Source organism: Lynx rufus, unplaced genomic scaffold (genome assembly GCF_022079265.1).
Source record: "Lynx rufus isolate CCGP_SWC_20201006 ecotype Redwood Valley unplaced genomic scaffold, mLynRuf1.p SCAF_1, whole genome shotgun sequence".
NCBI classification, from domain to species: Eukaryota; Metazoa; Chordata; class Mammalia; order Carnivora; family Felidae; genus Lynx; species Lynx rufus.
This window is the reverse complement of record NW_025814823.1, coordinates 118,374,041-118,400,940: the sequence shown is the minus strand read 5'-3', so window position 1 is coordinate 118,400,940 and position 26,900 is coordinate 118,374,041. Positions and strand designations below refer to the sequence as shown.

Below are 26,900 nucleotides of genomic sequence, written 5' to 3'. Positions count from 1 at the left end.
AAAACTTTTTTCATGTTTATTTATTTTTGAGAGAGGGGGAGGGAGAGAGAGGGAGAGAGAGAGAGAGAGAGAGAGAGAGAGAGAGAGAAAACACGTGCCTGAGAGGGGGAGGGGCAGAGAGAGAGGAAGACACAGGAACTGAAGTTTGCTCCTTCCTAATGCAGAGAGCACGATGTGGGGCTCGTACCCATCAACCGTGAGATCATGACCTGAGTCGAAGTCAGACGTTTAACCAACTGAGCCACCCAGGCACCCCCTTATGTCTCTCTTGATATAGCAAGAAAGGATTTCCCAGACCAGGGGTTCTCACTCTGGTCTGCATCAGATTCTCCTGGGGAGATGTGGTGAGCTTACAGGTGCCAGCCCCAACTCAGGCCCAGTGAGTACAAACCCCTGGAGGAGGGGCACTCCCATGATCCCCACGCAGGGGGGACCCACTCAGGAACAAAGCTCAGGAGGCAAAGGCAGAGTTATGCCCTATGCCTGGTGACATAAGGTATAGCTTAAGTAAAAAACTCACCTGTGCTCCTGAGGTCCCCAGAGTCAGGGACTAAAAAGCTTGTTCAAAGTAAAACACCACTAACTATAGTTAGGATCTGCAGAATGACAAAGATTTCTGATTTCACCTTCTGGCAGAAAGTGGGTGGGGCACATATTCTATTCATGGTATTCATTTAAGCTGCTGAGCTGACCCCACAGGCAAGGACTTGAACTAGGTCCAACAGAAAGGTGATGCCAGCGTTCAAACATGATGATGACAGTAACTCACATTCATGGACACCTTAGTACCTGCTAGGTGTTTTACACGCATTAACTCATTAATCCTCCAGACCACCCTATGAGGTATAATTATTATCTCCATTCAAGGGATGAGAAAACTCAAAGCCCAGTGGAGTGGGTGACTTACTTGCCTAAAGCCACCCAGCAAATAAGTGCAGATCCACATCAGGGCCCAGGTCTCCCTGACTGCAGTCTCTGGTCTTAATGTTACAGTGTAAGTTTCCTTTAAGATGCCCAGCCCTTGTCTTCCCGATGCTTCCAATGAATGGAAACGGGCTAAGAAAATCAGAAGTGTTAGTGCAAAATATACAGCCTTAAGAAACAGTGAGCAATCAACCTGTGGACCCCTGGTGAGTCGTCTCCTGATTTGGTTATTAACCGGACAGAAGCTTTGTTATCTGGATTTCAGGAGTCCTGAAAGGAAAGCAAAGTCCTCTTACCAGGGCAACCATCTCCCTCTGCGGAAGGGTGGAGTGAGCGTGCTTTTGAGAAAGCCGAGCAGCCTTCATGGCGCGTCCCCCACGGCTCACAAAAGAAGAGGCAAGCAGGAAGCTCCACAGCCCAAACCCGGGAGGGAGGCTGGGTCTTCTGTGAAGACCCAAAATATCAAAGACATTAATAATACCGTTCATGGAGAGCTTGTCACACGCTAGATACTGTGCACATTTCACTTCACGTGCTCCTATCGAATTTGATCTTTACAACGCTATGAGCAGGTACTGTTCACGCGAGGAAATAGATTCAGAGAGCATTAGCAACTCGCCTATAGTCACACATCTATAAAGGGATGAGTCAGAGATCATATCCATTGGTCTGAATCACAGCGAGCTCTTAACTAGTATCTTGGACGTCTCTTCTTTTAAACATAAGGACAGACACCATTTGGCGTGCTTACGTGAGCAAGAGTTCTCAGTTGTCTGCCATTTGTATTTGGCTGTGCCAAGCCTCACCTCCGCCTGGGAGACAAACCGGGTTCTTATTTCAGTAAATGTTTACTGACTGCCTTCAATACACTGTGCTCCGTGCCAGGCCCCACATTTAATCAGTGGGAGACGAGGTCGCCCTTGCAAGAACTTACTGTGAATTTACAAATCTACAGTGGATAAAGGGACGGACATAAAGCACGTACAGGTGATTTCACCAGAGGTCTGGGAGTTGCTGGATTAAATGCAGTCATCGATGCCTGGGGATTTGTAGAGGAGGTGAGCTTTGGACAGAGGTCAGGACTGGTTTGTTGGAGCTGAGAGTAAGGGTGGTGCAGCAAGGGAGTAAAGTGGCCCAAGTGTCAGTCAGAAGACAGCTCCAGTGCTGCCTCGGGGCCTTCTGTTCCCCCTTAGTCTAGGCCCACTGGACTCTGGCAAGTGCCCAAGCCCACGCTGGAAAAGCAATCCTGGGGCTGAGTCACGTGTCCAGAAACGCCTGCAGCGAAATCCTATGAAGGATAATGTGCATCCTCAGAGCAACTTTAGGCAAAGGCAGCAAGGCTCCCATTTTATGAGGTGACTTTGAAACCAAAGTCAGCAGGTCTGAAACTTTCAAATCAATTTCTCCTCTGCTTCAAAGATCACACATCTAAATCAGAAAGGATGTACATGTAAGTCAAGGGGTGAAAACGGAACTTAAGCCTGTAGCAGGTAGAAACTTTCTGAATATTTTGAGTACAAACCTTAACAAAATGCATGTGCTTTCCCCAGTAATTCCACTTCCACAAATCCTCCCCAGGGAAGTAACAGCGACTTTGTTTATAATGGTGACAAACGAGAGAGGATTAGAGTTTTCATGTCTACATAACAGAATCCTATAATCCTATGTAGCCATTACAAATGGAGGTGTAGGGGCGCCGGGGTGGCTCAGTTAAGCGTCCGACTTCGGCTCAGGTCACGATCTCACAGTTCGTGGGTTCGAGCCCTGCATTGGGCTCTGTACTGACAGCTCAGAGCCCAGAGCCTGTTTCAGATTCTGTGTCTCCCTCTCTGCCCCTCCCCCACTTGCACTCTGCCTCTGTCTCAAAAATAAATATTTAAAAATTTAGAAAAAAAATGGAGATGTAGATTTACGTTTATTGATGAGGAAAAAAATCCTAATGTATTTAGTACAGCCTGGTTATAAATAAGCAGATTATAAAACAACCTATGTATACAAATTTTACAAAGAGGAATCATGTGATTCTTCAAACCATGCCTGAATCAATTTAATAGAATTGAAATCACATGGAATAAGTTATCTGATCACAATGTAATTCACTTAGATATCAACAACCATAACATATCTAGGAAAACTGCAAATATTTTTTTTAATTTATTTATTTGGAGAGACAGAGAGAAAGAGAGAGCATGAGCACAAGCAGGGCAGGGGCAGACAGAAGGAGAGAGAGAGAGAATCCTAAGCAGGCTCTGCAGTGTCAGTGCACGGAGCCTGATGCAGGACTCGAACTCATGAACTGTGAGATCATGCCCTGAGCTGAAATCAAGAGATGCTTAACCCACTGGGCCACCCAGGTGCCCTGGAAAACTGCAAATATTTTCAATTAAACAACACACTTTGAAATAACCCACCAAAAAAAAAAAAAAAATCAAAGGAGAAATTATAGAGTAGTTTAAACTTAACAATATATAAAGTACTGGTAATGGAAATTTGGGAAGGCAACGAAAACAATTATTAGAGGGAAACTTTCACCTTTAACTGCTCATATTAAAAAAATTTTTTGAAGGTCTAAGTAATATTAATGACCCAAGATTCTGCATGAAAATAAATAAATAAAAGGGCAAGGTAAACTAAAAGTAAGCAGAAATAAGAAAAATTAGAAATAAAGTTAGCAACAAAATACAAATCAGGCAAACAATGTAGAAACCTAACAAAGCAGAAAGCTGTCTTTTTGTTTCAGAAAATCTCAAATATTCCTATATATAAGCTGCTTTGTAAAAGGTTTATAACTCTATGAATTGACATGTTCACAGAAGTTCTCTTCGCCTGATAGGATCAGGAACAATTTTAAAAAATTTTTATTGATGTTTATCTGTATTATCTTTTTTCTCTCCCTCTTTTATATTTGAGAGCTTCTAAGGGGACTGACATCCTCTGCTTATTTGCTGAATTGCTAGAACAGTAAAGTAACACACCCTATTAACCCTTTGTTTCCCAAAGTAGAGGCATGTGCCCCTGTTGATACAGAAGTTCTGAGTGATATGAAGATATCTTTCCATAACACTGCAGAGAGAAAGGGAACCCTCTTTGAAGTTTCCTTCAGTCATTTTGATTGTAGTCAAGGAGACAGCTTTGGTTTCTTGCAATTAGGTTTTCAATTGCTTTTCTCTCTTTGTAAGCCAAAGAGGTGGGTGGGCAGGAGACAGCATCTGAGCAGAAGTCAACCACAGCCGGCCTTGCACTGTATTTATCTTGAGGACTGCCTTCTGTGTATGGGATGCTTCTGCAGTTACACCGGAGGGATAAAGCTTCCTTTAAATAAGGAAATTAAAATTTAAGGAAAACCACATGTCAGTAATTTAAATCAAATTCAAAAATAAGGGATGTGGTAAGGGGATAACGATCAAAATGCTGAGGCTAGCACACCTGTACTGAAGTCCAAGGGAAGTGGTGCTAACCTCTGTGAGGGTGAAAGGCCTTCAGGATATCAGTGTGCACTGGGATATCCCCATAGTTCCCCCAGGCCTCGACTTCAATCTTGTCATTTTAATATAAAAACAACAGCACGGACATAACAAATGAGCAATTTGCTCAGGTAATGACCCAGGCAGTAGGGAGACAATTTCAGAACAGGATTCCAAGTCCAGATAAATCCTGCTGGGAGGATGACTGACGTGGGAGGTTTCTAAGAGCAGATAACATTTCTTTGCAATGTTTGCCCAGAGGAAAGAGGCCCTTCCACAGGAAGAAGGTCAATTCCGGTCTATTTTTATAAAGCATTTCAAGTGGTTAACGGACTTATTTCCTGTGGTTCCCAGGAATCCTGCAGCAGGTTCCCAGGAGGATGTTGGTGATAGGTAGCAGAGACCTGATGAGTGGCAATCAATAATTATCTCTATATTTGCTTCACTTTTTCCAATAAAAATAATCTAGGTGAAAAACACTTGCTCTAGAAGAGCAAAGTTCATGACAACAAAGAGCAGAATGGGACATGAAAGTCCCTTCGCGTGCGGCAGAGTCCTCAGGTCAAGATTTTGGAAACTGAAGATTGGTTTATTCACTCATTCCCTTTTATTCAACGAATAATTGAGCAACTGCTCTGTGCCAGGCACTGTTGAGGGGCTGTGGAAAAGATGGTGAATAAGCATGGCTTCTGCCTTCCAGGAGCTTTCTGTCTACTGGTGGGAAAAGGCATCAGACAGGCCAGCAATGCCTGGGTAGGTATATACTTAATTACAAATGGTGGGAAGCATTGGGAAGAAAAGAAGAGGACGTACAAAAGAGAATAATGGAGGCTGGGGGGAACAGAACTTAGATGGGGAGGTCAGGGAAGACTCTTGAGGAGGTGGCTTTGGCTGCCATCTGAAGAGTTAGCAGGAGCCAGCCAGGAGAAAGGGCCAGAAAGCAAACAATCTGCATGAAGGCAGGCAGGTAGAAGGGACCACCCTGCACTCAAGGATCCAAGGGCAGACAGGACTGGAGGACTGGCTAGAGCATAGTGGGCAAAGGGAAGGAGTGGTGGGAGGTCAGGCCAGACCATACAGGGTCTCACAGGCCACGGGAAGGATTCAGATTTTACTTGGAAATGAAAAGCTATGGAAGGTTGCAAGCCGGGGGTGAGGTAGGTTTTCAAGGATCCTTCTGACTCTATGTATAAAGATGATGGGGGGGGGCATGCTGAGGACAAAAGAGGAGACTATTTCAGAAGTTGCGACAGTGGACTGGACTGGGCGTTGACAGTAGGTACTAAGTACATAAATTTGACAGCCTTTAACTTCAACATAAGAGTTGAGAAAGTTGACCAACACACAAGCCTGGGACTAAGGCGAGGCAAGGGAGGTACTTGCTTTGGGCACAAAGCAAGTTTACTCAGAAACCAAGATAAATAATATTTTAGTGCAATATTTTTTTTAAGTTTGTTTGTTTAAGTCATCTCTACATCCAATATAGGTCTCAAACTCATGACCCCGAGATCAAGAGTCGCACGCTCCTCTAAGCCAGTCACCCATTTAGTGCAGCATTTTTTTAGAAAATCAAATTTAGGGCAAAACAGTCCTTGATGAACAAAAAATCAAATTTCTTTTAAAAAGACAGGATCCACAACGGTGCTGTGCCAAGCCACAGAAGGAGCCTGGGGCAAAAGGAAAAACCGTGTAATACTGATCCTGGTGGTATTTAAAATTTTGATATTTTGTTCATATCCTCACTGTTATTCTGGCTAGCTGACCTTCCCCACCTGTAAACCAGGGGGCTACCATGTAATCCTCGGCTCATAAAATAAATACTATGCAAAGAAAATGGAGGACATAAATCATCACAAGCCCCCTGGTGGTACAGATGCTATTCTTTGTCCTGATTCTGGAGACTCCGAGACAGAAAGTACATAATAGTTGCTCCATCAATACTTCTGATACTGTTAATGGCTAACATTTATCAGGCTCTTAATATGTCAGGTACTTTGCCAGAAGCCAGTAAATACAATTATCTCATTTTATCCTCACACCAATCCTGTGAGGCAGGTATAATATCATCCCTCCCCTACCATGATTGGTATATATTTGATTAGCATTTAGTAAATACAGGAAGAAACAAAGATGTATAGATGGAAGGGAAAATGAGAGAAAAGGAAGGGACAAGCTTTATTCTATTCCTTATGAGTCCTATATGGATCACAGTGATCCCAGCTCCCTGGGCAAACACTATTTTCTGACAAACACAAAACACCACACTTAAACAGACCTGCACAAAAAGGGAACTACACTTAAATATCACCTTTCTCCATAGGGATTATTTTTGATAAGTTAGGTTTTTTTAAACCAAACAGCTTTTCTAAGAAAATATTTCTTTCTTTTTTTTTTATTTAAAAAAACATTTTTTTAACGTTTATTTATTTTTGAGACAGAGAGACACAGAGCATGAACAGAGGAGGAGCACAGAGAGAGACACACACAGAATCTGAAGCAGGCTCCAGGCTCTGAGCTGTCAGCACAGAGCCTGACGCAGAGCCCGAACTCACAGACCCTGAGATCATGACCTGAGCCGAAGTCAGAAGCTCAGCCAACTGAGCCACCCAGGTGCCCCAACTAAGAAAATATTTCTTGACTTCATCCATTCCCAAATATTCACTGAGCAAAATTATAACATACCAGGCACAGATCTAGGAACTAACACGTGAGCAAAACAAACCTGATTACGGGTCCTCATTAGATTCATAGTCCACCATGTGTGTGTGTGTGTGTGTTTGGGAAGGGGGTCGGCATGAGACAGTCAATAACTAGTAAGCGAACACATACATAAAGTCATAAATTATCGTAAGTGTTATACAGGACTCATACACAGAGGAATGCAGGGAGCTACCCTAGACAGGGTGGGCCAGACACATTTAGGCACACAGAGGCAGAAACCCTGCTTCACATGATACTTACGTTGCTGAAAATGCAGTGTTAAGAAGTTTTGCAAATCAAATCAACCAAACTCCCACTATAGAGTGTGAAACTTTACAACCTAATGACTTACTCCTATGGAGGACAGTTTTGGAAAAACAATACCACTGACTTATTTTCTATACAAACACATCTCTGAGAAAGGTATTCTCACCACTGAGGGGTCAAGAATACAATATTCGCGGGCCACATGGGCGGCTCAGTCGGTTAAGCATCTGACATCAGCTCAGGTTATGACCTTGTGGTTTGTGAGTTCAAACCCCTGATCGGGCTTGCTGCTGTCAGCACAGAACCTGCTTCAGATCCTCTGTCCCCCTCTTTCTGCCCCCGCCACCCTGTCAAAAATAAACATTAAAAAAAAAGAACACAACATTGGGGAACATTGGAAAATGTTCTGCCTCCTGTCTGCCCCACACCCATCTAAATGTCTAGATTTATGGAAATTCCAGAGGAGCCCCTTGAACCTGACAACACCAAGGAGGAACCAAGGAATGCAGGACCTTTGAAAGCCAGCAGAAATTATGTGCAAAAAGATGGCAGCCAAGAGAAGTAAGGAGAAGTCCATCTGACATTTCTTCTTACCTCCTGTTGCCTAATCTACTCTCAAAGGCCAATAGTGTAGAAATTCTTCATTTTTCAAACAACCCCACCCAAAAGAGTAGCACTTTGATCTCTAAAGCATGAGAGAGGAGCAGTGGATAGTGCGGGGTATAAATGGCTTGGAAAGGTTATGTAGAAAAAAGAAATAAACAAGAAGAGAAGCCATGAGGAGTTGCAGGGATGAAAGCAAACCATGCTTTGAACCACCTGCCAAAATGAAAGTGAGAGGCCATGTTTGACAGACGAGCACACTGTCGACCTTCCCGGTACCTACCTATGAGTGGGACGCACAGTGTGCACCTTCCTGGAGATGCTAGATACCCGGCGCAGACTTATCTGAGTTTGCCTTCTTGGATACGAGATTCCAACACACTTCCAAGCTCTTTCATCCCTTATCAGACACCAGTCCTTGCCCAGAGCCTTTGCTCGTATTCTCTTGCTCCATCTCCTTCCCATAAAACCCACCTGGCTCCTGCCAACAGCTGGGGTGTGTGCAGGCCTGTGTGGAGAATGCCAATGACATGGTCACAGGACCATGAGAGCATTGGGCATGCTGAAACAGGGCAAACTGGGGAGACGGGAGAATGGTCCCTTTTGGACTTTTTGTGTGGGTTCAAAGAGAGTTGGCAAGTGGAAGGAACCTCTAAAAATAGCCAAAGTCCTTAAAAAGAAATAATGCAAAAGAAAACAAGGTTTATACTGTCCTAATGTAGGCTCTGCAAAAACTAAGCCCTGGAAGGCTGGCGCTGGGGTAGCTTATTATTTGCTTCCTGTTCTTTGGCTGAGACACCCACTGGGTCCCTTTGCAAATCCTGGGCCCTGCTCCCCACCCCCTGCCTCCTGCATGGTGCTGGAAGTCTCCGCAGGAATGCAGCTCTCTTGGGGCACAGCTGGGGCCTCCGAGGCCCACTTTCAAGATCCAGAATAGACTGTGACATGTGAAACGAGCTCCGTGGGGTTTTACATTCCTCCTTCGTATCCAAGCACCTTCAACACAAAACCTCACGCCGGGATTGCTAATCATTCTTCCAGAAACGCCTGGATATCATCTGTCTGGCAGAAATGTGAGTTTTGTCTTTTTTTACTTTTCAGTGTTTTCAATGAACATGGGGCCCTTGAAATGAGGCTGCCCAACAGAGGCGTGACATAATAAAGTGATGTCTTGGGACTCAGGGTTTTGCTCTTGGCTAAGCCACAGATTTGCTTTGATACGCTGTTTAGCCTCTCTGTGTCACACTTCTCTTGGCTAGAGAAAAAGACAAAGTGTTCACTATCTCATGTAATAGGAGGAATAAAAAATACAAAATGATTATAAAATACCTCTTATATTATCTACACCACAGGCACCTAGAGATGCCTGCTTACCCACATGAAATGCTTTGTGAAACTCCAAGTGCCATAAAAATGCAAATAATCCATGCATTAAAACATAGGCTCCTACTGGGGTGCCTGGGTGGCTCAGTTGGTTGAGTGTCCAACTTCGGCTCAGGTCATGATCTCACAGTTCGTGAGTTCAAGCCCTGCGTCAGGCTCTGTGCTGACAGCTCAGAGTCTGGAACCTGCTTCGGATTCTCTTTCTCTCTCTCTCTCTCTCTCTCTCTCTCTCTCAAAAATAAACATTAAAAAAATTTTTTTAACACAGGCTCTAATTAACAACCATAACAACACCTTCTATTTCCTAGGCATTCACTGTATGTGAGACCCTTCCCAGACCTGCCTTTCTCTATTCCTTTGTCGTGGCACCATGAGGAGATCAGTATTGTTTTTTTTTTAATTTTTTTTTTAACATTTATTCATTTTTGAGAGAGACAGAGTGTGACTGGGGAGGGCAGAGAGAGAGGGGGACACAGAATCAGAAGCAGACTCCAGGCTCTGAGCTGTCAGCACAGAGCCCAATGCGGGGCTCGAACTCACGGACTGTGAGATCATGACCTGAGCTGAAGTCAGACGCTTAACCGACTGAGCCACCCAGGCACCCCGAGATCAGTATTCTTAATAGCTTCAGTTTACAGAAGAGGCAGCTGAGGATCAGAAAGATTAAATGACTTGCTCAGTCATGCAAATAGTTAATGACACAGCAGAAACCAAAGCCCAGGTCTATGAGAACTTCCCTTTTCCATAGCCTTTCCAGCCCAGTCTGAAGTAGGACTCTCCACTGGGTTCCCAGAGTGGGCTCTGGGCTCACCCCAGTCCTTTAAAAGCAATGGCAAGTGATTCTACTGTGATAAAAGCTAAGAGTGACTTGACTGCCACTGGGCCAATCAGAAAGTGCTGGTGAGGCCATTATAGTGCTTCGAAAGGGGACGGTTCTGTGTCAAGGGAGGAACTTGCAAAGACTCCACTTAAGACACAAGTATCTGTCGATGGGGCTACCTGACTTATGCGGGCTAGGGGACTGGAGAATAAACAGAATAGAGAAGCTAAGGATCACTCAACCAAAGGCATTTTTTCTGTTTCCCATATTTCTGTGGCAGTTACAATCATGGACGCTGCAGTCAGAAAACGCTACCTTCCAACTGCAGCTCTAACATTGATTTATCTGTATGACCTTAAACTAACTGTTTAAACTCTCCAAGCCTTGGTGTCCTTAGTTGCAAACTGGGGATAAAAAAAGCAATGCCTTGAGTTCAGTTCAGGGCAAGCCTCCCTGTTCATTTAATTAAATCTTGGGACATGATCAGGCTACGGAAGATGATTACATGGAAGATATCACTCTATTCATTGATCTCCCAGCCTACAAAAGAAAGAAAGAAAGAAAGAAAGAAAGAAAGAAAGAAAGAAAGAAAGAGAAAGAGAGAGAGAGAAAGAAAGAAAGAAAGAAAAAGAAAGAAAGAAAGAAAATGCCTATCTCACAGAACTCTGAGGATTAATTAAAATAATGTATGTGAGGCGCCTGGGTGGCTCAGCTGGTTGAGCATCTGACTTCGGCTCAGGTCATGATCTCACAGTTTATGAGTTCGAGCCCCGCATCGGGCTCTGTGCTGACAGCTCAGAGTCTGGAGCCTATTTCAGATTCTGTGTCTCCCTCTCCCCGCCCCTCTCCCACTCATGCTGTCTCTCTCTCTCTCTCTCAAAAATAAATACACATTAAAAAAAATTTTTTTTTTTAATAATGTATGTAAAGCACTTAGGACAGGATCTGGTACATAGTAAATGTTCAAGAAAAAGTCACTATTTTATTATTTATGGGCTTATTTGATTATTTATGGGTATGTTCAGAACAGACTGTTGGGAAACATATGGTAGGGAAAGCCCCCAGCATTTCCAAAGAGATAACAAACACTTACTTCAAAAGACTAAGCTTGGAGAAGCCAAATTTTGTAGCTCAGGAGGGAAGAAAAAAGACCTAGCAAACAAACCATCGTCCTGTGAGTTGGAAGGTCTGCTGTCTTTGAGAAAGGAATGTCCTCGTGGGCTGGTTCTGGAGATTGTAACTTGCACAACATTTTCAAAAGATTTTTGGAGGCACATCAGTAAGGGAAGGCTAGAGGAAGGGACCAGGGCTGATGGAGCCCCTGCAGAATTGCTCTGCATTTGGCTGGAAGCCCAGGCCTTTAAAGCGTCAGTCTGTAGGAAGGATACTTCCATTTAAGACGTGTGCTGGTCTTCAGGATGGCCGAGAGCCTGCAGGATGCTCTGGGCCAGGGTGTACCATTAAAGTTCGGGCACAGCTGGGGCCTCAGAGCATGTCGCGATGCCAGGGAGTGCTCTGTGGTTCCTCTCACAGGGTGTTTTGTCTAAGCATTAAAATAATTCCTGACCTCCAACAGAATGATGCTCTATGGGAGTCAGCGTTTTGGGGGCAGAGAAGCCACACAGAGAATTAAAGATCCAGAACCCAGGGAACAAATAATGGGTATTGGAGAGCATTGGGAAAGTGTGTATATCTGCTTATATCTTTTGCTCCTCATAAAGGAGTGTGGGGGCTAAGACTGGGATTGAGCTGTTGGGTGATACAGCTGGACTGGCTTTACAGGTTGCACTTCAGGCCAGCTATCTGTGGTCCAAGCATCTATGCCCCTCTTATTGGAAGCTCGGCTTGATTGATCTGGTATGGCCAGACTCTAACCTCCGTATGACAGACACTGATTTCTACTGCAGGCCCGGAATCCCTTATCTGAAAAGCTAGACAAATTTCTGAACCCAGGATTTGGGGGATTTTAGAAAGACAATAGGTTGCATTTATTGTATATTAAGGAAGAACTTCTGTGGGGTCTGGAGCAGTCCCCTATAATCAAACACATTGGTGATTCTGCACCAGATCACACACATATGAACACATAGGTGATAAATAAAGACTTTAAGCAGTCTCAGGACCGTCTGGGTCAGGTTTTGCCACAATCTGAGTTACGAAAGAATGTCTAGTTTTCAGAGCATGTTGCATTTCAGAATGTAGATTAGGGATTTGAGGTCCTTCTTTTCATTTCCTTTTCTTTCTCCTTATTTTCTTTCTTAAATTTCCCCAACGGTCTGCCTGTGGCAGGTGCTGAGTACAAGTGGTTGGCATCTAGAGTATAACATCTTGATCTCCCTCAAAGAATATTTGATTCTGGAAGCCAGCGGACAGTTTATTCTCAGTAACTTGGGGATTCTTTAGGATTAGAAAGAGTCTAAATTAAAGAAGAGGAGAGAGAGACTACTGAATCCACAGGTTCTCTGTCATCCTGGACGGTAATACACAAACCTGTGAAACACACTGAGGATGGTCACTAGTACATCATATTCAGCTGCTGAGTAAATAAGAGGGCATCACTTGCACATCAGGGGTAATGGTACTTAGAAAATAATATGTTTTAAATATTGCTAAAATATTACTAAATGTTAAGAACCAAGTTTGTCCAATCCTCAATCAATAGCACAGGTGATTAGCAAAAGACAACAAGATACATGGAGAATGATAATCAAGCAACATCTATGAATGCTTACAAGTTTTCAAGTGCTGGGCTTAGCGCTTTATGTGCCTGATCACTTAACACTTACAGCAACTGTGTGGTAGCTACTGTTATGGGGCCCTATTCTGCAGATGAGAAAACTGAGGCCCTGTGAAACTGAATGAGTTTGCTAGTGAGCGTCCACCCAGGACTGAAACCTGAGTCTAGCAGCATGCTGGTAAACCAGCTATCAGAGAAAAGGAAGGAAGGAAGGAAGGAAGGAAGGAAGGAAGGAAGGAATATTTTGAATATTCAAAAATTGGCTTTCACAAATCTGTAGGAACCATCTCCTGTACGACACTACCAAGCCTACCCCATGGCCATGTCCAGAGTTTGCTGCCAGCTCTGGAAGACGAGATTTCAGCTCATGGAACAGAACTGGCCTGGGAGAAGCACACCGAGATGCTAGTCCCACCAGTCAGCCATGGCTAGATTCCCTCCCCAGACCTGGTATAGATCACTGCGGGTGGAAGACGGGGAAAGACAGAAGAACACTCTGTCTCTTTCTTCAGGCAAGTTTTCCTTCACCAGAGAGTGTGAAGTGAGTTGCTGCCAACCTGGCACTCCCAGGCAGAAACAATAAAACCTAGAATTCTTTCAAGGCCCTACAAGCTTTTTTGTGGTTAGATAGAGAGTTCAGACTTGAGACTAAACGGTCTGATCTTTTCTTGAGATCCTTCAAGTCCATGATATTGCCTTCAAAGAAGTAAGGAAGTAACTTCTACAAGATGGAAAAAAGGCTGGGTCTGGTTTTTTTCTTTTAATTAAAAAAAAAAAAAAGGTCATTTATTTTGAGAGAGAGAGGGCGTGGGGGACGGGCAGACAGAGAGGAGAGGGGGAATCCAAAGCAGCCCCAGCAGCACTGCGAGCACAGATTTCACAACTTTGAGATCATGACCTGAGCCAAAGTCAGGATTCGGACGCTTAACCAACTGACCCACCCTGGCTCCCCTGGGTCTGCTTTAACCAAGCAGCCTAGTTTGAACCCACTTAAAATCCATTTAGGTTCTTGGTTTAGCCTCTCTGTTAATACCTGAAAGACCTCACCTACTAATTAGGTCCCATGATAGCATGTTTCCACTAGAGGCTCCCAAGAAGGAACTGGCCTGGGATTCAATCAACAAACATGCAGAGAACAATGATTATGTGGAGGCATTTGCTAAGTGCAAGGCCTAGAAAAAACAGGCACAGCTTTTGTTCCAGAGCTGCAGAGACTAATGAAGGAGACAGTCAGGTAACCTTAGTTACATTATATTCATTCACTCATTCAACAAATATTTATCAAGGGCCCATTAGATGCCAGGCATTCTGCCAGGCACTGAGAGACCATGGTAAGCAAGACAGATTGGTTTGTACTATTGTGGAGCTGACAGTCCAGTCATAAAGGGAGACATTAATTAAATAATCACAAGAATGAATGTGTAATTAAAAAATGAAGTAAGAGCTCTGAGGAAATGTTAAACGGTCCTTTGAGAACTGGAGGAACCTGACCCAGTTAAGGAAAGTCAGGAAAGTCTTCCTTGCGGAATTGGCAACTGAACTAAGGCTTGAACAAAACGTAGGAGTTAACCAGGCAAGGAGGGTAGAGGGAAAGAAAGAAAGAGCGCTCTAGAGAGAGGGAGCAGTGTAGGCAAAGATCATAGGGCGAAAAGGGACACAATGGTTTCAAGCAAATGGAAGGCTAGCTTGGGTAGAGAACATGGTAGAAAAGGAGGCAGGGGAGGAAGCCAGGGGTAGTCCTCAGAGCCCGGCAGGTAGAATTTTTTTTTTTTAAGTAAATGTTAACTTTTGTTTATTTTATTTTGTTTGTAATTGAAATGTAATTGACACACAATATTATGTTAGTTTCAAGTGTACAACAGAGTGACTCAACACTATCTACATTACAAAGAGATACAGATAAGGCCTTAGTCTTTATTCTGAGAGCAATGGGAAACCAGTGAATGATATAGGTGGGAAACATACGCGGGAATTATACCCAGTGCTTCCATAGGGTAAAAGAAATGTTGCTGTGGGAGCATTAGGAAATCAACTCAAACATAAACTGGTGTGTGTGGTGTGGCAGAAGAAAAGGGAGGTTAGGGCTGGGGGATGTATCCAAATCAACTTTCTGAAAGAGAAATATCTGAGATGAATTTTTGAAGGGTGAGTATGACCTAGTCAGGCCATGGTAGAAGGTGGAGGGAGTAAGGGAGAGAGAACGCTGGTCGGTGAATGTGAGAGTGTGTGTATGTTGGCGGGGGGGGGGGGGGGGGGGGGGGTGGCGGGGGAGCTACAAGAAGAACAGGCCAATAAGAGATAAGGCAACAGAGTTAGGCAGGGACCTGATGATGAATGCCTCACAGGTCACGGCAGAGTCTGGGTTTTATCCTGATGGCAGCAGAGAACCCAGTGACGCAAAGATCTTTAGCAGGAGAATGATGATTAGACTCATGCCTTGGAAAGGATATTAGTAGTGGAATCAAAAGTGGGTTGGAAGGTTGCAGAGGTGAAGAAGACAGACGCCGTTTGCCTGCCTTAGCAGCCCAGGTGAGACAAGGTGTTCCATCTGTGGTGAGCAGCCATAGTGAGGATGGAGAATAGAGGATGAGTTTAAGAGACATTAAAAAGGTACAGTTGAAAGGGTTTTGTCACTAATGGGATGCATAGGAGTGATTTCTACTCTCCCCACAGAATAGTCTGAACAAAATGGATTCTTCTACTTGTGTTGAGTCTTGCTTTATGACCTAGTACACCATCGGTTTACAAAAATGTTCTATGCATCCTTGGGAAGAATAGTGTTCACTAACTGTTGGATGCAGGGTTCCCTGATATGTTCACTCAATTAAACTTGTTAATTGTGCATTTCAATCTGCAACTTTATTAATATTTTTTGTCTGTTTGCTTTATCATTTATGACAGAAAGGTATTAAAATCTCCCACCATCGTGGTGGATTTGCCAAGTTCTTTATATTTTTGTTAATTTTTGTTTCATATAGTTTGAGGCTATGAGGCTATGTCATTAACTATACACAAGTTTAAAGTTTTTATATATTTCTGTTTAATTATTCTACTTATCATTATGCAGTGATCCCTTTGATCCTTGATCACTCTTTCTGCCTTAGACCTAGTTTCTATGATATTAATATAGCCATACCAACTTTTAATTTTTGTTAAGATTGGTCTGGTATCTATTTTTCATCCTTTTGATTTTAACCTTTCTGCCCTTACATTTTAAACATGTCTTTTATAATCAGAGTATAGGTGAAATTTTTTAAATCCAGTAGCAAGGTGCCTGGGTAGCTCAGTTGGTTAAAGCGTCTGACTCTTTTTTTTTTTTTTTAATTTTTTTTTTTTAAACGTTTATTTATTTTTGGGACAGAGAGAGACAGAGCATGAACGGGGGAGGGGCAGAGAGAGAGGGAGACACAGAATCGGAAACAGGCTCCAGGCTCTGAGCCATCAGCCCAGAGCCTGACGCGGGGCTCGAACTCACGGACCGCGAGATCGTGACCTGGCTGAAGTCGGACGCTTAACCGACTGCGCCACCCAGGCGCCCCTAAAGCGTCTGACTCTTGATTTTGGCTCAGGTCATGATCTCATGGTTTGTGAGACCAAGCCCCACATCAGGCTCTGCACTGACAGCATGGAGCCTACTTAGGATTCTCTCTCTCCCTCTCTCTCTCTGTTCCTCCCCAGCTGGTGCTTGCTCTCTCTCTCTTTCTTTCTCAAAATAAGTAAATAAACATAAAAAAATCCAGTAGCTAGTAAATTTAGTCCACTTACATTCATTGTGAATATAAATATATTTGGATTTATTTCTGCCACCTAATTTTGAGTACTATTTTTGATTTTCTATTCTTTTTCTAGATTATTTTGGATAAGTACAGATTTTTTTCACCTCATTTCCCCTATTCTTACCAGTTGCTGGTTGGAATCACTGCATTCTATTTGTTTTCTTTTAGTGGTCAATCTTTTTTTTTATTAAAAAAATTTTAATGGCTATTATTTATTTTTGAGAGAGAGAGAGAGAGAACAAAGAGAGAAACAGGGGAGGGGCAGAGAGATAGTGAGCAACATAGAATCCAAAGCAGTCTCCAGGCTCTGAGCTGTCAGCACAGAGCCCCACACAGTGTTTGAACTCACAGACCACAAGATCATGACCTGAGCTGGAGTCAGATGCCTAACCAACTGAGCTACCCAGGTGCCTGTAATTTTTTAAAAGTTTATTTATTTATTTTGATAGGGAGAGAAAGAGAGTGAGAGAGAGAGAGGGAGAGAGCATGAGTGGGGGAGGTCTGGAGAGAGAGGGAGAGAGAGAGAATACCAAGCAGACTCCATGCTGTCAGCACGGAGCCCAACGTGGGTGGGGCTCAAACTCATGAACTGTGAGATCATGACCTAAGCTAAGATCAAGAGTCAGATGCTAAACTGACAGAGCCACCCAGGTGCCCCTTTTTAGTGGTTACTCTTAACATTTAACATGCATATGTGACTCAATAAAATGTAAGGTTAATTAACATCTCTAAGAGTTAATGCTTCTGAGTGATGCCACTGATGGAGACAGGGAGCAAGAACTTAGAACCTATTTGGAACCAAAGGTGAGACCTATTTTACATACGCTTGGTCAGAGGACACTTATCCAATCATCATCTTGACAGATGTCTATACATCTACTTTTGGTAGCAGTACACATTTGGTAGAATATTTGTAAAATATTCCCTTTCATGGGTATTCTGCATTATTTAAGCAGTGACAGGGGTTAAAAATTTAAAAAAACCCTGGGCGCCTGGGTGGCTCAGTCAGTTAAGTGGCCGACTTCATGTCATGATCTCACCGTCTGTGGGTTCGAGCCCCACGTCACGCTCTGTGCTGATAGCTCAGAGCCTGGAGCCTGTTTCAGATTCTGTGTCTCCCTCTCTATCTGCTCTTCCCCACAACTGCCTTTCCTGGATCCTTAGAACCCTAAATTTTTTCTGTTAGCTTAGTTTCCAGGGCCGAACTGAACACACATGTCTCCTAAATCGGGGACTTGATAAGTGTCCCTTCAACAACTCTTGATGAGCTGAGAACTGAGTCTGAAATGGCCTGGATTCTCTCTTACATAACCATAGCTTACCTTTACCTCCTTCATCCCCTCTGCTATGTTTGTGGCTTAAATGATGGAGGAAAGAGCTTAAACAATTTCTCTCAAATATGAGAGAGAATGAAAACTTCTATTTTCATTCCAATTGAAAAATTATTTTAAACGAAGCATTCAGTGGCAGCTGACCTAGACCACACCAGGCTTCAACTAGTTCAACATAACCAGTGATTCACATCTCCTATAGGTCACATCACATTTTTCTAAGTGCTGTTATGAATACTGTGAAAGATTATTAACCCTTCAGACATGTGTCAGTTTAGGTTCTCTTTGAGTGGTTACAGATGACAAAATATGCCAGCCTTACCACGGATGTTCTAATACGCTTCGTGTTGCCCTTACTTTGGTGTCAAGAGAATCTTCCGGCTTTTCCCCTAAATCTCACCGGTGCCCCGAATCTCAAAGGGCTGGGCTTAGCACACAGCGATGACAAGAAGTCCACTGGGCTTGATTTTTTCCATGTCCCAACAAATATACACAGATATACCCCTGACAGCCAACAAAAAGAGAATAATAACAAGAAGCAGAATTTATAAATTTCCATTAGGCTTAATGCCTGATTTCATGTAGTTAATGGACTCATTTATTAGAGCAATTTGTGAAAACCCCCAAGGGCCCACGAAGGCTGTTGCTTAATGGTTTTATCATGTCATAGATTTCTTTTATCCCTATCTTCTAACAAATCCTGAAGAGGCAAGGAAATTAGGACTAACGACTGCCTCAAATGTAGGTAAATTGTAAACAGAGCCAATAAATAAATACATAAATAAATAAATAAATAAATAAGGCCTTTTTGTGCCTCTGGGGTTTCCTTCAGCAACAAAAAGGGATTTTACTTTTTGTATGTTTCAGCTGATTCAAAGATCCCACTGCCATAGACTATCAGCTTCAGGTTGACTCAAAGCTTATTTTCAGGAGTTAACATGTCCCCCCTTCAGGTTTCCAGATATGGATGTGAACTTCAGGGTCATGGGAGCAATCTGAAGTTAGTACAGCCACCCCCACTACTGTCCCTCTTATTGGTGGTGGAAGTCGGGGCGGGGGGGAGCAGGCAAAAAGCAGAATCGTGGCTTTATAACAGCAGATGGCAATGTGATGGAAAGGAAGGGACACCTGAGGGCCTGTTGGTCTCTGGCCGAGGTTGCTAATCTGGGGAGAGCTCCACAGTGGTGAAGTCGACGCTGCATGGCTTATACACACATGAGCACGTGAGCATGGGACAATCCTTGGCCACGGCTGTTGCCTCTACCCACAGGAGCCTTCTGCTGTATCTGTTCCCGTTCATCCCAAAGGGCTGGAAGCACGAATGCAAATGGATACAGCCAAATCTATACCCAACACTTAGACAACAACTTAACGGAGACTCCCCGCCAGTGCTGGATCTAGAAGGGAAGCCATCCTTCACTTGCACCTGATGCACAGTCAGGGGCCCATGGAGACCTCCACTTGAGGAAACCCAGGGACAACAAGAAACAAAAGTCCAACCCCCGAAGACTGACAACATGAATGGCTATTTGTACCGTTAAATGGCAAATATATATCCACCAGTATATAATTATTTTCTCCTGTACCAAATTAAGTAGACAACTTAGCAAGTGCTTGGGGGGAGAAAAGGAACAAAAAATCTTTTTTATCTCTTGGCTGTACTTGAAGGAACGGGGAACTGATCACCGTTGCATGTCAATGGAGAGGTGACGGGTGAGGATGTCAAAGCTGGAAAGAGCTAAAGAGCTTTCTATCGAAAGGGGATCCAGAAGCGAGTGGAATGAGAGGGAGATTGAGAAGCTGGGTGAAGAAGGGCTGAGCAGAAAAAGACAGAGAGACATGTGAGAGAGAGAGAGAGAGAGAGAGAGAGAGGTAGGCCCAGAGATGTAGAGGCTTGTGGATGAATAAGAAGGGTTTGGAAGAGAGAATGTGGGTTTGGGAAGCAAAAGCAAGGTGCCACGGGAGATAAAGTCTGTGGATGTAAGTAACATTTTCAATCTGTTACTGTATTATCTGAAAGGAGCTGGACAGAGTTTCGCCACATGTGAAGAGGATATTTGAGATGGCTTGACTTTAAACATAGTTTATATAGTGTATGCAAAATTCCCTTTGGGGGTACTCAGAGGGACGGCAAACCATGGCTGGAAGTGGGGACAGTAACGAGCTCATGTGAGTACAGACTGGAAGACACGTACCACAGATGTTAAAATGCCTGGAGCAAAAGAAACAATGAGATGCTTCCAGCATGAACCCCAATTCCAAAGTCACCAGGACAAATTACTCAAATTGTTGTCTCAGTTTATGATGGAATTGCCTTCCACATGAGCAACTCTATGAGGTTGCTCTGGGGATGGATGGATGGATGGATGGATGGATGGTTACTTCAGGGGATGCGGGAGGCTGGCAGGCCTTCCGCGAAGTTCACAGTGTTCCCTGGTGATGTAGGGTCTCCTGGGAAATGAGGAGATGCCTGGAGTCCCACTGTAAGGTTGACAGGGACAAAAGTGGAGGGTGTTGGTGGTGATGGCCAATATCTGGACCACAAACGAATAATGTAATGAATAATGAACTCATGGGGGCAGATGTATGTGCCAGACCGTGGGTAAAAATCCCACTTCTGGCAATGACACTGAAATATCAGTGAAGTCACTTCACCTTTTCCAGGTGTGAAGGGCAAGTGATGGCTTTGTTTCAACACACCCCTTTTGAGGCTCAGCTCCCACCACCCAGTAGCTGTTGACCTTGGACGGGCCATCGAATGTCTATAAGCTCTGGTATCATTTTACAAAAAAATGGGGATAATGAGTGTCTGTCTCAAAGAGTAATAATGAAGGTTATAGGAGTTACCTTATAGCCCGGATTACAAGTTAATGTTAATGATGATGATCACTACCATTATGAGGCCACTCAATAATCAGTGTGTGCAATCAGGACTTACTCAACACTTGTAAGGAAGTTCCCGCACTAGTTCCCCGGCTCTTTTTCGCCTCTTCCTTGTGTGTCCTTGGAATCACCAGCGCTTTGTTCTCCTAAATGGTGGGACAAGTAGATGTTTTAAAATTCTGTTTATTAGTTTGGCTTTAAAAAAAATCTTCTTAATTTATTTTTGAGAGCAGGAGAGACAGAGCGTGAGCAGGGAAGGGGCAGAGAGAGAGAGGGAGACACAGAATCCAGACCAGGCTCCAGGTTCTGAACTGTCAGCACAGAGCCTAACGTGGGGCTTGAGCCCACGAACCATGAGATCATGACCTGAGCAGAAGTCAGAGGCTTAACTGACTGAGCCACCCAGGCGCCCCTATTTGTTTGGCCTTTAAAAACTTAGATTCATGTCATTGATGTTTTAACATTGATACTATAAGTCTCTCTATAGTGGGTGTATACAATCTTAGAGGATTATAATGTGCAATATGATGGTTTCTGTGTCACACTAAGTATGTCTCATTAGCAAATACTTAAAATGAAGCTGGCTTTTGTACAAGGGCCAGACCTACCATCTCTATGTGACATGAGAATGTATGGAAAGCCGAGGAAGCAGGCAATCACTGGCAGAACCTCCAAAAGATCTGTCTCATAAAGTTTCCTTTGGGACAGTGTCTGCCCTTCAAAATCCCGCATAACACTCCCAAGTGTTTGTTCCCTGGTTCTAGTTCTGTTCCCACCAGCAAATCCAGAATTTGCCGTTACAGGTGAACCCTTGGCCGTCTCTATGGCGGGCGGTCTGAGGGCCCTTCCGTACCTTTTCCTACAGGTCCCGAACAGTCGGGCTATCTGAGCTATCTGCGTACATGGGGCAGGCAGTCCCCAGCCCACACAGTGGGAGGAGAAGAGCAAAACCTCAGTGCTGGCCTCTCGGCTTTCGTGGGTTTCAGCCAGAACCCAGGTGTTATTTTAGTACAACTTCAGTGTTTAATTTGAGGATGTGTGTGGATCAGGAGGGACCAAAACATTATTTTTTTTTTTCCCTTGGCCAAATGATTAAATTTGAAGTTCTAAAAAATGCACGGCTTTGTCCAAAGCCGTGGCCAATTGGGAAGTAAGAAATGTCCTGAAAATCCCTCCCATGCCAGAGACCTTTCTTCCTTAACCACTGCCCACCGCACAGACCCGTTTGCTGTGGGCATCGCCTGGGCAGTTTGTGGTTTACTAACCGAGCAGGGGCCCCGTGCCCCGAGGCTCTCCTTCCCGTCTCGGAAGGGGACGCAGCATCTTGGCTGGTGGGACACTCTATAGGGTTGTCTAATTTCTTACAGCCTTGAAAGCACACCCTAAGCAGCAGCCGCTGAGCCATGGCTGAAGGGGAAATCACAACCTTCACGGCCCTGACGGAGAAGTTCAATCTGCCTCCAGGGAATTACAAGAAACCCAAACTCCTCTACTGTAGCAACGGGGGCCACTTCCTGAGGATCCTTCCAGATGGCACAGTGGATGGGACAAGGGACAGGAGCGACCAGCACAGTAAGCACCCATTTCTCTTGTAGCCCCAGACCTTCCTGGTGTCTTTCTTAGTCAAGGACGCGAGAAGGGAGGATATCTGGGAACGGGTACCCTTTTCTCCAAGGTTCTGTTCAGGCAGGGTGATATAAATGTGCACAGGGCCTAGGTGTGGAAAATAAGGAGCTGTGAGAGCTACAGCCTACCTAAAGGGGTCCTATTTCAAGACTGTAAAAGGATGGTCTGTTGACCTCACACAACTGCTTTGAGATCAGATGTGGCTGCCAGTGTTCGGCCCTTCGGGGTTTCTGTAATTTAGTGAAGAAAGGCCTGGCCCCCAAGGCCGGTTAGGACCCTGCCTGCTCTACGACAGGAAGGGCCACCTGGGGCGGGGGCAGTCAACCCCACACACAGACGCGGGCTCAGTTTCATGGGAACGGACTCTCCAGGTTATGTTTCCACTGAGCTTGATTTGTGAGATCCTAGTTCATAATCACAGTCTTACACATCATAAATTATGCAGCTTTCACTCTGCAGATCATGCAGATGTGGTTGTGGTAACCGGGAGAGGTAAAGTCATTCTCCAGACCTTAGAGAAACTGGAGAGCGGGAACAGCTGAAGCCAAATGCCGAGCATCTCTTCTGGGCTTTCCTGCCAGCTTAGCTCTCGGATGGTGCTGATAAATGGAGGTATGACTTTAGAGAAAAGAGTCTTCCTGACTATCTAAGGATAAAAATCTTTCCCTTCTGCTTTAGTACTTCTTGCGGTGAGTGGTGTGCATGTTTGGTGTTAGGTGCCTGCGTCCTGCTGTGATGTTAGCAGGGATTCCCTGAGCACCCCTGAAGCATTAGCTGTTGTAGAGACGCCAAAAGCCAGACCTAGTTCCTGCATAGAGGGTCAGCGATCTAACGGGTAAAACACACTGTGAATCAAGGGAAGAAAGGCGTAGAGGAAACCAGGAGGTACATAATCACAGCCCAGGTAGAAAGTAAGGTTCTGCAGAACTAGCTTTAAAACAGAATGCAAAATACTGGCTTTGATGTGATGGTTTATATACCAGAGAGTCTTCATGATTCATGTAATATGTGCCAAAGGCTGCAGGCCGTAAGCACAGATGACCACCTCAGTGGTGCTCATGCTACTCTCAGATGCAAAGGTCATGGGGTTGGAAGCCAGCACGTATGGGCCGGAAGGCATTGTCTCTTCCTTCCCAACCACCAGGCAGACCCTTGAGATAAAGAGCAAGAAAACTGATGTTGAGGCCTACACCCGCAGGATTAGACTTTTGAGGGGTTTTGTTTTGGTGGTTTGTCATCAAATAGGCCTAGCGAATGCCTTATATTTGATGAAAACGAGGCACCAGAGCGAGTCAAAAAAGACTCTACTTAGTATGTCAAACATATATATAAGTAACATTTACTGCAAACAAATGGACTTAGACTATAGTCCACTGTGTGAGGCAAGCTATAGAATTCATGTGATCTGCCCCACACAGCACAGGGAAAGAAGCTTTAATTCCTCTGGGGTTGTTTTTTTTTTTTTTTTTTTTAAGTTTATTTATTTATTTTGAGAGAGAGGGAGAGAAAGCACGCTCAAGTTGGGGAGGGGCAGAGAGAGAGAACCCCAAGCAGGCTCTGCACCGTCTGCATGGAGCCCAACGTGGGGCTCGAACCCACGCACCATGAGATCATGACCTGAGCAGAAATCAAGAGTCGGACACTTAACCTACTGAGCCATCCAGGCGCCTCATAATTCCTCTGGGGTTTTAAATGTTTCTGATAAATCTTACCCGTTTTCTGAACCAATGGGGATGCTCTCTGGTGTTCAGAATCCCAAGGGAAAGACAACCATGATGATGTATTCCTCAGGGTTAGGCTGGCTTTTCTGGGAAATCTTGAAATCTGAGAAAACAAGATGCAACAATTAGGACTTATTCCAAGTACTGGAATTTTAGTACAAATGGCATGCGACTTCACTGTTGTCATCCATCATTAGCATTATGGATTGCATTCTGGGCATGTAACATGGGGACAACTTCTGAATGTGCTCTGAGTTCGGCCGCCTGACCTACGATGTCAGGAACCCTTGGAATGTAGCACAAGAAAATGGGAGGCATGTGTGAGGAGGGCGACTTCCAGGCAATGCTGGGTCGACTCTTTGCCAAGTGAACTTGGGCTAGTTACTAAGCTTTCTGGCCTCCCTTTTCTCACTTGTAAAATAAGAATAATATTACTTGCCTCCCAGGTTCCTTGGGAGGATGAAATGAGATAATCTAAGGAGAGTGGCTGGCACAGTGCGTGGCTCAGGGTAACAGCTCAGCACACGGCGGTCACTATTGCTGCTGTTGTCATCACCGTCACTGGGACTTCCAGATGCTCAACCCACAGCATGTGGAAATACAGTATAACATTTGAGGACCTTCCTTTCATCACTTCTATAACATTGTCTCCCAGGAAGGCCAATGGTCTAGATTCCGGTTTTGATTCAAGGTCTCTCTGGCAAAATGCAGAGTTGTGTTGGCCTATTTATTTACTCTAGAACTAAGAACAAGGACTAAGGAGGACAGAAATCAGAGTATGTGGGGTGAGTAAGCAGAAATCCATCCCTGTACCTGTCAATGCCTGGAGAATGGGATAATCCACATAACTCTCTGAAGAGACTTAGGGGGGGCCTAGATTTAGAGTCAGAAAGCGCGGATTCATATTCCCACGCTGTCAGGAGCAGTACTAAACAATGACCATTCTCTCCAGTTTGCATAAAATGCTCTGCAAAATAAATGTCAAGTCCCTCAACCCAAGGACCCTTCCAACCATCCTCTCCTGTCTAGAAATTTAGATGTCTCCAGGGTTCCCAACTGTGTAATCTTGGGGAAAATATTGAGACTCAGCTTCCTCACCCATGGAATGGGAATAAAATCACTTGTGTGCCTGACAAGGCTGAAAAGTCCTGCAGGCAAGAGGACTCCCTGGTGTGGATATACCACTGGGTGTGGTTCTGTCGCCCTCTACTGCCCAGTGGCGGTACTGACACTGTCCATCTTCATGCCAAGGGTTATTCTGAATCAATCTGATCTGGACAGGCAGGGATGGACAGAGTGGGATGACCCTGGCTAAATGATTAGCACAGATACTCCCTCCCATTAGTTTGAACATGACTAGACACTGTGGTCACAGGTATAGAGCTATACTCTAAGACTTCCATTGGAAAGAATATTTCTAAAAGCCAATCAAATATTGAAACAAATCTACATAAATCATACAAAATAGAACCATATGCCTTCCAGCTCTACAAGGTAAAAACTAACCCTTTTCATAGCTTCTCTTTGTCCCCATTCAGCGGATCTGCCCTGGGAAAAATTGGGATATTTTCAAAACTTATCTTCTTCCTACCTCCAGGAGAGTAAATTTCCAAGTACCTGACACAAACCCTTTCTTGGAGTGGTATAAACCTACAAAGGATGCTTGTGCACAGGCCAGTGTAATGTAGCTCTGAGTAAACTGTCCCCACTGGTGGGAATCTCCGGCCCATAGAGAAGATGCTTTTGGTTTATCCCATTACAACTCCTCAAATCATGGTCGTAGGCAATCATCACTATAGGCTGTGAACATCTGTTACACTGCCATTCTAGGAAAGCCAGGCACAGAATAAAAGCTGCAGACCATGAGACAAGGGAAGGGACATTAAATTGCAGGAAGATCCATGGGGACTCCCTGCGATTTTCTTTGGAAGATGAGTAGAGTGGTGTCACCATGAGAGGGAGGATCCTGGAGGGAACAGAGAAGGATGACCGGTTCCATTTCAGACACAGGACATTTGAGGAGTGCCTTGTACCATGCGTATCTCCTTGTAGTTATAATTCCACATTTGTTTGTGTGATTATTGAATGGTTTTCTCCCCAACTGAGCTCCCTGAAGATGGGACTTTGTCTCTTACAGCTCAACACTGCAATTTTGCATCTAGTATGTTGAATGGCATTTGGCATAGTGCCCAATAAATATTAATTTGAGGAGTGAATGCATTGTATTGGTGGCAGATAAATTCAAATTCAACAATATATTCAGTAAATACCTATCGAGCTCGTGATATACGCCAGGCATTGCGTTAGATTCTTTTTTTTAATTTTTTTTTTACATTTATTTATTTTTGACAGACAGAAAGAGACAGAGCACGAATGGGGGAGGAGCAGAGAGGGAGACACAGAATCCCAAGCAGGCCTCAGGCTCTGAGCTGTCAGCACAGAACCCGACACGGGGCTCAGACTCACAGACTGTGAGATCATGACCTGAGCCAAATTGGACCCTTAACCAACTGAGCCACCCAGGGCCCCGCATTATGTTAGATTCGTTCATTGCCACTTAACCCACAAGGTTATGAATTGTCATCACTCTGCAAACACTGAGTTAACAGGACCTGTGACCAACTAGTAACTGGGAAGGGCTGTCACAGATCCATAGCTTCTTCTT

The 26,900-nt window shown here is 44.3% G+C and overlaps 1 protein-coding gene and 1 non-coding gene across 6 annotated transcripts in view; both read left to right on the top strand.

Annotated features, from left to right (window-relative positions):
- The window catches only part of FGF1 (fibroblast growth factor 1), an 89,146-nt gene that overhangs the window by 44,069 nt on the left and 18,177 nt on the right, over positions 1-26,900 (top strand). For all 5 annotated transcript variants that reach the window (XM_047086295.1, XM_047086302.1, XM_047086283.1 and 2 more), the window contains exon 2: positions 22,256-22,460. In XM_047086295.1, coding sequence (XP_046942251.1) covers positions 22,292-22,460 — 169 coding nt within the window. In that variant the 5' untranslated portion in view covers positions 22,256-22,291. The remainder of the gene's footprint in view (positions 1-22,255; positions 22,461-26,900) is intronic.
- LOC124523594 (small nucleolar RNA SNORA36 family) lies at positions 10,585-10,709 on the top strand. Its single transcript, XR_006965042.1, has one exon. It is a non-coding gene; the product is annotated as a small nucleolar RNA SNORA36 family (small nucleolar RNA).